At 45.8% G+C, this 12146-nt stretch overlaps 1 protein-coding gene across 6 annotated transcripts in view; it reads left to right on the top strand.

Moving 5' to 3' along the window:
* OTOG (otogelin) overlaps window positions 1-12146 on the top strand; it is a 91390-nt gene that overhangs the window by 16679 nt on the left and 62565 nt on the right. For all 6 annotated transcript variants that reach the window (XR_005217459.1, XM_037840299.1, XM_037840297.1 and 3 more), the window contains exons 16-19: window positions 6730-6862; window positions 7738-7915; window positions 9429-9553; window positions 10578-10790. Coding sequence is in view for 5 of the 6 variants with exons in the window: in XM_037840299.1 (XP_037696227.1) it covers window positions 6730-6862; window positions 7738-7915; window positions 9429-9553; window positions 10578-10790 (649 nt within the window). In the remaining variant the exon portion in view is untranslated. The remainder of the gene's footprint in view (window positions 1-6729; window positions 6863-7737; window positions 7916-9428; window positions 9554-10577; window positions 10791-12146) is intronic.

Raw genomic sequence — 12146 nt, 5'->3', positions numbered from 1 at the left:
TTGGTCATTGGGTGCTCTTTTGGTTGGTTCTTATGTCCCTTTGATATACCCCCATCAATGTGGGGTTGGTTTGTTTGTTTGAGCACTTCTTTGCTCAGGAGCTGTTCTGGTTTGCTAATGCTGCTGGAATGCAAAACACCAGAAACGGATTGGCTTTTATAAAGGGGGTTTATTTGGTTACAAAGTTACAGTCTTAAGGCCATGAAGTGTCCAAGGTAAGGCATCAACAATCAGGTACCTTCACAGGAGGATGGCCAGTGGTGTCTGGAAAACCTCTGTTAGCTGGGAAGGCATGTGTCTGGCATCTGCTCCAAAGTTCTGGTTTCAAAATGGCTTTCTCCCAGGACATTCCTCTCTAGGCTGCAGTTCCTCAAAAATGTCACTCTTAGTTGCTCTTGGGGCGTTTTTCCTCTCTTAGCTTCTCTGGAGCAAAAGTCTGCTTTCAGTGGCCATCTTCAAGCTCTCTCTCATCTGCACCTCCTCTTTTAGCTTCTGTGCATTCTTAAAAGTGTCCCTCTTGGCTGTAGCAAGCCCGTTCCTTCTGTCTGAGCTTATATAGTGCTCCAGTAAACTAATCAAGGCCCATGCTGAATGGGTGGGGCCACACCTCCATGGAAATTATCCAATCAGACTTATCACCCACAGTTGGGTGGGCAGATTTCCATGGAAACAACCTAATCCAAATGTTCCAACTTAATCCCCACTAATATGTTTGCCCCCACAAGATTTCATCAAAGAACATGGCTTTTTCTGGGGGATGTAATATATACAAACAGGTACAGGATCTCTCCTGGGGGTGGGGGACATTGGTGAAGATAGATTTCCCTTATCCTGCTCTTCCCTCTGTGCCATGGTCTTGAGGGCCCCATAAGATAGATTATTACCAGGGAGGGAAGCCTGATTCCTGGGGCTGGGCCTGGGTCTGCAGGGTAAGTAAAGCTGGGGGGACCTAGACCTAGAAGCAGCTATTTCTCCAAGGAGCCCTGGTTCCTTTTATTGGAGAATGGTATTAGAAACCAAGATCTAGGCACTAGGTGTGCTTGTTGCCACTAGGATATTGCTGCTTCTAGGCCCTCTCAGCTGACATAGCAAGGAACTATGTGTATGCTAACCCATGTATATATACATAGCTATAAATATTTCTATATATAACCAGGTGACTCTATATGAGCTAAACATGAGTTCATATTGATGTTTCAACTCTAATCCATTACTCTATGGATCATTCTATCCTCTTCCTCTTGCTCATTTGTAAACTCCCACTCCAGCAGTGAGAAACCTGGTTCCCACCATCTGCCATCTCTTTACTTAGTCATTTGTTTCCGTGTATAGCAGTATCAGAATTGCTAACCAATACCACCATGGGAAACAACTTTATCAACTAAAGTACAGGGCTTATGTGCAGTTCCTTTTGCCTTTAGTTTTACAAGCCACCCTTTTCCAAAGTTAATCAGGAGAATCACCTTTCTTAGGACATTTACCTTATCACCTTTCTGTAGATGTTATATATCACAATAAGGAAATAACTGAAATTGTGGAACTGTAACCCATAACATTCTTTGAAATTTGCTCTCTAACCACTTGTTAAATTGCACTTTCAAAGTTATCACTGCTCTGTATATATATATACATTTCACAATAAAAAATTTATTTAAAAAAAGGACAATACCCCCCTCCCCTTTGGTGAAGTTGTTTCATATATCATATTACAGTTAGATTGTTTTGAGACAGTCTGAATTCTATTCCTGAGATCCCCCAACCTCCTGTATATTTTACATTTTTTTGTACATTAGGGTTCACACGTGTGCTGTATAGTTCTGTGGGCTTTTTTTTTTTTATTGAGATTGTTCCTATACCATACAACTATCCAAAGATCCAAAGTGTACAATCAATTGCCCATGGTACCCTCATTTAAAAATTTTTCAATTTTTAAAACATTTTCATTACTTCAGAAAAGAAAGACCAAAAAAAAAAAAAAAGGAAACTCCAATCCTCCCACACCCCTAACCACCCCCCCTTCATTACTGATTCATAGTTTTGGTATAGTACATTTGTTACTGTTGATGAAAGAATGTTAAAATACTATATACTGTAGTATATAGTTTCAATAGGTATATATATATTTTCCTATATTCCCCTCTATTATTATTTCCTATATTCCCCTCTTTTCTCTTTTGTTCTGGTGTTATACTGTCATACATTTGTTCTAGTTTGTGAGAGAGATTTCAAATATCTGTACAGTTAATCACAGACATTGTCCACCACAAGATTCACTGTTTTATACATTCCCATCTTTTAACCTCCAACTTTCTTTCTGGTGACATACATGAATCTGAGCTTACCCTTTCCACCACCTTCGCACACCATTCAGCACTGTTAGTTATTCTCACAACATGCTACCATCACCTCTGTCCATTTACAAACGTTTAAGTTCACCCTAGTTGAACATTCTGCTCATAATAAGCAACCGCTCCCAATTCTTTAGCCATGTTCTAGATCCTGGTAACTTATATTTCATGTCTACAAGTTTACATATTATAATTAGTTCATATCAGTGAGATCCTGCAATATTTGTCTTTGTGTGTCTGTCTTATTTCACTCAATATAGAAAATCAAGTTTTCTTCATCAACCCACTTTTTAAAGATGGTTTTGTTCACACACCATACATTCTGTCCTAAGTAAACAATCATTGATTCCCTGTATAGTCACATATTTATGTATTCAGCACCACTGCCACTATCTATATAAGGACATCTCCATTTCTTCCACAACGAAGGAGGAAGAGTCAAAGAAGGTAGAGAGACAAAAGAAAAAGAAAAAAGAAAGAGAGAAAAAAACATGACAGCTAGAAAGCAACAAAAGGAAAGAGAGCATTAACCTAAAGTAGAATAAAGAGTCAGACAGGATCACCAATGCCAGGAGTCCCATACCCTTCCCCTATCCCACTCACCCCCCATGCATTTAGCTTTGGTATATTGCCTTTGTTATATTAAAGGAAGCATAATACAATGTTTCTGTTAACTATAGTCTCTAGTTTTCATTGATTGTATTTTCCCCCCAATCCCACCCTATTTTAACAACTTGCAATATTGGCATTCATTTGTTCTACCTCATGTAAAAACATATTTGTACCTTTATTACAATCGTTGAGCACCCTAGCTTTCTCTGAGTTATACAGTCCCAGTCTTTACCTTTTGTCTTTTGTTCTGGTGTCCCACATGGTCCCAGCCTTCCTCTTTCAACCATACTCACAGTCATCTTTGTCCAGTGGACTACATTGCTGTGCTACTAACTCCCAAAATTGTTTTCCAAACCTCTCTCTTGTTTTTTCCTTTCTGTCTGCAGTGCCTCCTTTAGTGTTTCCTGTAGAACAGGTATCTTGTTCACAAACTGTCATTGTCTGTTTGTTAGAGAATATTTTAAGCTCTCCCTCATATATGAAAGACAGTTTTACCAGATATAGGATTCTTGGTTGGTGGTTTTTCTCTTTCAGTATCTTAAATATATCACCCCACTTCCTTCTTGCCTCCATGGTTTCTATTGAGAAATCTGCACATAGTTTTATCAAGCTTCCTTTGTATGTGATGGATCGCTTTTCTCTTGCTACTTTCAGGATTCTCTCTTTATCTATGATGTTTGATAATCTGATTATTAAGTGTCTTGGTGTAGGCCTATTCAGATCTATTCTGTTTGGGGTATGCTGCACTTCTTGGATCTGTATTTTATGTCTTTCATAAGAGATGGGAAATTTTCATTGATTATTTTCTCTATTATTGCTTCTGCCCCTTTTCCCTTCTCTTCTCCTTCTGGGACACCAATGACACACACATTCCTGCATTTTGTTTTGTCCTTAGGTTCCTGGAGATGTTGCTCACATTTCTCCATTCTTTTCTCCATCTGTTGTTTTGTGTGTAGGCTTTCAGTTGCCTTGTTCTCCAGTTCCTGAGTGTTTTCTTCTGCCTCTTGAGATCTGCTGTTGTATGTTTCCATTGTGTCTTTCATCTCTTGTGTTGTGCCTTTCATTTCCATAGATTCTGCCAGTTGTTTTTTCAAACTTTTTGATTTCTACCTTATGTACGCCCAGTGTTTCCATTATACACTTCATCTCTTTTGCCATATTTTCCATAAACTTTTTGAATTGATTTAGCATTAGTTGTTTCAGTTTCTGTATCTCATTTGAAGTATAAGTTTGTTCCTTTGACTGGGCCATACTTTTGCTTTTCTTAACATAGGTTGTAGTTTTCTGTTGTCTAGGCATCTGATTTCCTTGGTTACCTCAGTCAGGTTTTCCCAGACCAGAATGGGCTCAGGTCTTGGAAGGAGAATAGTATCCAGTTTCCCTGAGGGTGTCTTAGAAAATTGGTACACCCTATGAAGCCTCAGATCATTGTGCTTTTCCACTCAGCAGGTGGCGCCTGTTGGCCTGTAGCTCCCAACTGGTGTAAGGATGTGTGGCCTGTGGCTGTTTTCCCCCAGGCTCTGGGGTGTGGTTCTGAATGGAAGGTGGGTAGTAGAGCTGGGCCCCGCCTCTTTCCTCTTAGGGAAGATACTCCCCCTAGGGAGAGGTCATTAGCATTTGAATGGCCTCTCTGCCTGTGCTATCTCCACCCTTTTCTGGGTCAGAGCCCTGGGAACTGAAAATGGCTGAGGCTTTCTCCACTGAACTGAAAAGGGGACAGAAAGCCCCCTTCAGGGCCAGTCTGTGGCCACCCTCCAGCTCTCCAAGGTCAGTCATCACCAAAAGCCTCTGTTTGCTTGTTGGGGATTTGTAGCTTGTATTGAGTGTCCACATTTGCTAATTAAAACCCTAGTTGGAGCTCAGCTGAGCTATATTTGCTTCCTTGGAAGCACCTCAAGGCTTTGCAGTTCAGGCCGTGGGGGGAGGGGGCTCCTGGCTTGGATCCACAGTTTTTACTTACAGATTTTATGCTGTGATCTCAGGCATTACCCCCAATTCAGGCTGGTGTATGATGAGCAGACAGTCACATCTGTCCCCCACAGTTCTTCCAGATTATTTACTAGTTGTTCCTGGTTGTTTATTAGTTGTTCCAGGGGGACAAACTAACTTCCATTCCTCTCTAAGCCACCATCTTCTTCCATCCTATATATTAGTTCTGTGGGCTTTTGACAAATGCAACCTCCAAGGTATTTTCATGCACATTTTCTTATCAGTACCGAACCACGTATGACCAACCAAGCATTGTTGTATCTCTGTTTTGCAGAGGAGAGAACTAAGGTTTGGAGAAGCTGAGTGACTTCTTTAAGGTTTCATAGCGTCTGTGGTATCAGGACTTTGACTAACGGGTATGAGCTGTCTTCCTTCAATAGTGACATGTCCAAAGAGTATCAGAAGATAAATGGGGTTGAGAAAGAGGGTGATGTTTTAAATACAATGATTTTGAGCATCTTCAGGGATTTTCTGTCCCCTTGGGCAAGAAGTTAGCAAGAAGGTTGTAGCTCATTGCAGAACATCTTTCTGAAAAATTTCAAGCCCTGATTGTCTCATTTTCACTGCCTTTTGTTTGTAACACTTTCCTCTTACACCTTCTCTAGTTGTCTGCTGGACTTGGGATAAAGTCCAAAAATATTACAAGGCCTCCTTCTTGAACCTCATCTTAAACCACTTTGCTAGGTGGGCTCTGGTCCCTCTGGCCCTTTTACATCTTTGAATGCATTAAATACCTTCCCATGTCAGGGCTTTTGGGCAGGCTGTTCCCTGCCACCTCCTTTTGCCCAGCTACCTCCTATGCTTTCTCCAGATCTCAGCTAAAGTGTCACTTGCTTTCTGTGACTCAGTTTCCTGATCTGCAAAATGAGGATGCTAGTAGTACTTACCTAATAGGATTTCTATGAAGATTAAGTGAGCAAATAGATATAAAAAGATTAGAACACTGCATCAACATACTAACTCTATATTAAAATTAACTGTAATTATTAAGGCTGTCATTATTTTTATTATATATATATTTAAATTTTTATTATTCCCTAGGATAGGCTTTCCTGTCTCTGCAAGCTAAGTATGGTTCCTTTGTTATATATTTCCCTATCACCCTATACCTGTTTGTGGCACTGTTCGTATCTGTAATTAAATAATCAGTGTTGTAATTACTTGTTTAATGTCTGTGTCCCATGTGTCTCCATGAAGGCAGGGACTATATCTATTTTGTTCATCCCTGTATCCCTGGTAGAGTGTGTCTTGCACACAGTAGGTGCTCAGGAAATGTCTTGAATGAATGTGTGAATGTGGAAGGGAAGTAGGAATGGGCTTAATGTATACTACCCATTTCAGAGATGGAAAATCTGAGGCCCAGCAGTGGTGCTTGATATTATGCAGAAAGTGACACACGGCAAGAGCTACACAAACACCAGTAAACGAAGGAAGTTCTGGGTTGGGGTCAGAGGTGGGGAGGTGAGACCAGTGTTCCTGAAGTTAGACTCTGGGCCATCTCAGGTTCATCTCTGTTCTGTGTCTTTATACAACCTGAGAGTTGACTATCATATTTATTAACCCATCTCTGCTACTAATCTTCTCCAATCTGAGCTTCCTCCTCACTGCCCAGATGAGGGCACAGGGTTAGATGACCCAGATTAACCTTGGGGCTATGTCATTCTTAAGAAGCCTACCTCTGGCCTCAAAACAGGATGGAGTCCCTGCCCCTGGGGGGCTCTGTTGGGGCCACCAGGACAGGCAGGCTGACTCTGCTCCCATGGCCTCTCCCTCTCTCCAGAACCAGGATGGGGCCTGTGTCCAGTCGGTGTCAGTGATTCTGCATCAGGATCCTCGGAGGCAGGTGACCCTGACCCAGGCGGGGGATGTCCTTCTGTCTGACCAGTTCAAGGTCACCCCACCCTACATAGACGGTATGACTTCGGTAGAGCAGAGAGTTGGTTGAGAGCTGACTGCCCAAGCCTTTTCTCCCAGGCCTCTCTGGCCAAAGACACTGCCACATGGGCAAGAACTCACATTCTAGTACTGAGAGGGTCAGGCCAGGGGGCACCTTGGTCCCAGGAATGTGAACTCCTAAAATGTGGCCTAGACCCACCCCAGCCCCACCACGTGACAATGGGAGTATGGTGGCTTCTTCTAACATTAGTATATGAATGAGGCTATTTCCTGTCCCTACTCAGTATTTGTTTATTAATTATAGTCCTGTTGATTCCACAAACGGTTTATGGCAGCTTATAGGTAACACATCTAACAAAAATGGGAAAACTATTACAAAACAAAAGCCTAGCACCAGAGAAAATTAAAAAAAAGAACAGTCAAGATTAAGAGTAATGGGGATACATGGGATATAAAAAGGCTACAATCCTTACAAGCTATGAAGTGTGTTAAGTTTGCTACAATTAAAACTAAAATTTAAATTTGCTACATTGGAACCAAAAACTGTATTGTGAGCTCCTGGTGGCCACTGTGAAGAGAATGAGTAGTTACAGAATTCTCCTGTGCTCAAGAAGGAAATGTACCATTTCCTTAGGGAGAGCAAAGCTTACACTGGCACTTGATGCTAAAAGAGATTTCTCAACTGGGGCACCGTAGTAGGTTATCCCTGGACCCTGATTTATTCATTGAACAGGATTTCCTGAAGGCTCCCCAAACATCCTTATGGCCGAGCTTCACCAAGCGTGAAGACTGGGCTGGGTATGAGGGCTGGAGTGGGCCACGGAGATGGTGGTGGTGGGTGGGGCTGGTATCGGCCGTCTTTCCTACATCCCCCTTCTGGTTGCGTGCCCAGACGCCTTTGAGATCCGGAGGCTGTCCTCCCTGTTCCTGCGGGTGAGGACCAACGTGGGCCTGCGGGTGCTCTACGACCCAGAAGGGCTGCGGCTCTACCTGCAAGTGGACCAGCGATGGGTGGAAGACACCGTGGGCCTCTGCGGCACTTTCAACGGCAATACGCAGGACGACTTCCTGTACGTGCCACTGCCCCGGAAGCGGAAGTGGGGAGTGGTGGTCAGCCCCTTGGGGCTTGAACGTCAGAGGCGCTGCCTAAAATTGAATCTCTAGTAGATTCTTCTTACTGTCTGAGGTGCCACCATTAGTGATTAATCTTCTACATTTAAATCTAAATGGTTTACTTTAAAGCAGTGGTTCACAATCTTATGCTGTGCAGAAAAATCACCTGGGGGGCTTGCTAAAATGCTGATTTATGGATCCCACCCCTAAAGAATCTTTATTTAAGGAGGGACCCAGGAATCTCATTTTTAATAAATACCATTGTGATTCTAGTATATGAGGTCTATGGATCACACCTTGAGAAATACTATTTTATAGTGAGAACTTGAAATTGGTGGGCCTCAGGCTGGTTTTGATTTAGCTCATGGTTTTGTTTAATTGATTGTGAACCCCTTGAGATTACTGTAAGCCCCCAGTGAGCCAAAGGTGCCAACTCTCCCACTTTCTGTCCCACCACCCCTGCCTAATTAATGCACATACCTCTGCTGTGTGGTGCTTGAAGGCTTCTGACCGCTTGGCGAGCCTCCCATAATCCAGGAAAGGCCTTTTTCGTGGGCTGACAGAGTTGAGAGAAAGACCCTTGGGGAATGGATATAGTTGATCTTGAAGGCTGGAGATTCAGGCTCGTCTTTCCGGTTACGTGCATTGGGTGAGGAAGAAGGAACATGGGAGGCTTTCTTTAACCAGAAATGAGATTTCAGGTTTGTTGTGAAACACAAGAACAAGAAAAAGCTGAGCACTTTTCAGTGCATGTAAAATGTAGGATTCCACTCTCTCTTGCCTGGTGGAGCTGATATTAGAGCAGCTGCCCGGAGTGGTGAGAGCAGACCTTGCTTGGTGTGGGGGCTGCTTGGCACCTTCCTAAATGGGAACCCTGGGTGGGAATGTTGCTCCATGTAACAGAGTGCTCTGGCTGTGCTGGAGCAGCAGTGGTGCACAACCTGCCCCCAAGAGATCTCTTTCCACCCTACCATCCCTGTTCCTCCTTTCACTGCCCTTCCTGTGGCTATTTCCTGCCAAAGAAAAAGGGAGAGTAAAGGAGTTTTCAGAACTGCCCATAGGGAAGTGAAGATGGAGAAAGTCTTAATCCAGTGAGGTTTGGAACTCTTCACAGTGTCCCTGTTTCTCTGACATTAGAGCTGGGGGTGGGTGGTGAGAAGTTGGGCAGCATGTGGTCCTAAGCCTTGTTTGAGTCCTTTTAGGGCCTGTTAAATGTGATTGTGTGTGTGTGTGTGTGTGTGTGTGTGTGTGTGTGTGTGTGTGTGTATGGTGAGGATGTGTGCAAGTGATGCATGTGGGCCTGTATGTGTTACATGTTTGGCTGGGTACATGTGTGCCTCTGGGTGGTGTGCTCATGCTTGGTCTATAGCTGTGTGTGTATGAGCACTTGGTGCTAGCCTGGGTGTGTGCTGTATATTCCTCTGCATCTGCGTTGGCCAGTGGGTGAAGGTGGCTGTGCCGTGTCTGCAGGTCCCCGGTGGGTGTGCCTGAGAGTACCCCACAACTCTTTGGCAATTCTTGGAAAACACTGTCCGCCTGCTCCCCTCTGGCCGCTGGCTCCTCTCTGGACCCCTGCGATGTGCACCTGCAAGCTGGTGAGGCAGGGAGGGGGTGAGAAGGGGTGAGAGGCACTGGGGAGTGGGGCGGAAGGAGGCTGCTTTGAGGGAGAATGAAGTGGGGGCTCTGGGCATGAGGACTGCTGCAGCTTGGTGGGGATTGAGGGTGCTGGCTAAGTTGGTGGGGGTGATAGGAAGAGAAGGGGAGGGAGCAAGAGAGAAGGTGAGGGGTAGGCAGACAGAAAGCTTCCCACTACTGCTGTCACGCCCACATGTCTGTACACGCTCTAAGTCTCATGGAGAAAGCCAGAATCCTCACAGTGGCCCACAAAACCCTGCGCTCTCTGCTACACCCTCCCCTCCTTCTCCTCCTGGCCTCCTCTCTGCTCCAGCCACACTGGGCTCCTTGCTGTTCTTCCTGCACAGCCAGGCGCATGCTTGTCTTCAGTCCTTTGCACTGGCTGTTTCCTGGGCCTGGAATGCTCTGTCCTCAAATATATGCTTGCTTCACTCCATCACCTCTTTCATGTTATGCTCAAATGTCACCTTCTCACTGAGGCCTTCCTGCCCTTAAAATTTTCACTGCCCACCTCTACCCCACTTCATACTTCCTAGTCTCCTGCCTAGCTTCATCTCTCCCTGTAAATTGCTCACCTTCTGATGTATTATATAACTTATTTTGTTTAGTGACTGTCTCCTCCCACCAGAATGTAAGCTCTGCAAGGGCAGGGGTTGTCTGTTTTGTTCACTGCTGCATCTCCCTCCAGCAGTTGGGCTTGTGCCTGGCATGTGGTAGAATGCATTGCACGAATGCATGCCCACACTCTCACACATACATACACACACACACGCCTTCTCAGTTGTTTACACCCCTGCCCACAGTCAGCACATGATCACACCCAGCTTATAAAACACACCTACAACTTTGCACACTCCCAACCAGCCACGCACTTGTACACATTTGTGTGCACATACTCCTATGCACACAATCTCTGGTGGGGTGGGGGGCAGGGCCCTGGGAAACTGCAAACGGCCACCATCCTCCCATTCTCCCTTTCTTCAGCCGCCTATGCAGTGCAGGCCTGCAGTGTGCTCACAGGGGAGCTGTTTGCGCCCTGCTCCACATACCTGAGCCCCGTGCCCTACTTTGAGCAGTGCCGCCGGGACGCCTGCCGCTGTGGGCAGCCCTGCCTTTGCGCCGCACTGGCCCACTACGCCCGCCTGTGCCGGCGCCATGGGCTCCCCATCGACTTCCGTGCCCACCTGCCGACCTGTGGTGAGTGCCTCACTCTTTTGTGCCCATGTGAGGGCAACCTGAGTGTCCAGACCTGAGCGTCCACCTGGTCCCCTAAACTGTCTGCTGGGACGTCCCACCGACTCCTGCAGCCTAACTCCTCCCATCCCATCTCCACCTTACCTCCCTACCTGCTTCTCCTGGGCTGTCCATCTCTGCCGGGGCCCCCACCCCCTTGACTTCTCTCTTACTCCCAGTTCCAATCCCTCTCCAAGTCCTGTCAATCCCATAGCCACCCAAATCTCACCACATGCCTGGAGATACCTGAGCCACCTTACAGGTCTCCCAATAGCCTCCTCTCATTGCAGCCAGAGTGAGCTTTCTAAAGGCCTCTGGCTCCCTGTGGCCCTCAGGTTTGAGTCCACACATGGTTTTGTAGGCAGGAGCTATACCCTCTCTATCCCCTCCCCAACCCACTCCTGGTCTTAGTCACCTCTGTGCCCCCAGCCTCAGCACAGACCCAGCTCTCAGAAAGCTTTAGCAAATGTTTATCGAATAAATGAAAAAGACACTGTACTGGGTGTCAGGAGGCCTGGGTCTATTCCTGCTGTGCAGGTGACTTGCTCTGTGTCTTGGGCAAGGCCCTGCCCCTCTCTGAGCCAAAATTTCCCAAGAGGTGATTGGAATGGATCAGTGGCTCTTTATTATTACTAATTTTTTAAATTGTTATTTACAAAAGCTCTGTACCCACCAAGCAAGTGGTTCTTAGCTCTGTCTATACATTAAAACCCTCAGGGAAACTAAAAAATACCCATAATTGAGCTGGGTCCAGTATTAATTAAAACAACATACCTGTTTATGGGATCTGGGCATTAGTATTTTTATGAAGCTCCCCAAGTGGCTCTGATGGGCAGCCTGGCTTGGGAACAGCTGAGCTTGACTGTCTCTGGGGATCTACTGGCTCTGACAGTGTGTGGGACATCCCTTGGGGAGTAGGACAGTGGCCAGGTGAGGAGAGAGCAGCCCTGAGCCTTGGGACAAATGGCCCTGAGAGTCTGCTGGAGAGGGCACAGCCTGTGTATGTTATAGTTGCAGAAGTAAGGGGCCCACAACCTGTGAGTATGTGTGTGTTTAACTGTGAGTGACCAAGATGGGTGCAGGGCCATCGGGGGTGGTGACCCCTGCCCCTCCCCCAACACCACTACTCAAGAGGAATGACCCTGTAGGGAAAAGGAAACACCAGTGACAGAGTCCAGGCTGAACTTGGTAAGCGGAGCCGACTCCTCTGCTCTGCCACTCCTGGTGTAGGGAGAAGCAGTGGGACTCTGGAGTCAGACCTGGGTTCAAATTCCAACTCTGACCTTGATCTGCTGAGTGGCCTTGGGCAAGTGTCTTGAC

The sequence above is a fragment of the Choloepus didactylus genome, chromosome 6, assembly GCF_015220235.1.
Source record: "Choloepus didactylus isolate mChoDid1 chromosome 6, mChoDid1.pri, whole genome shotgun sequence".
NCBI classification, from domain to species: domain Eukaryota; kingdom Metazoa; phylum Chordata; class Mammalia; order Pilosa; family Megalonychidae; genus Choloepus; species Choloepus didactylus.
Note: the sequence above shows the minus strand (reverse complement) of the source record. Positions and strands in the feature narration are given on the sequence as shown.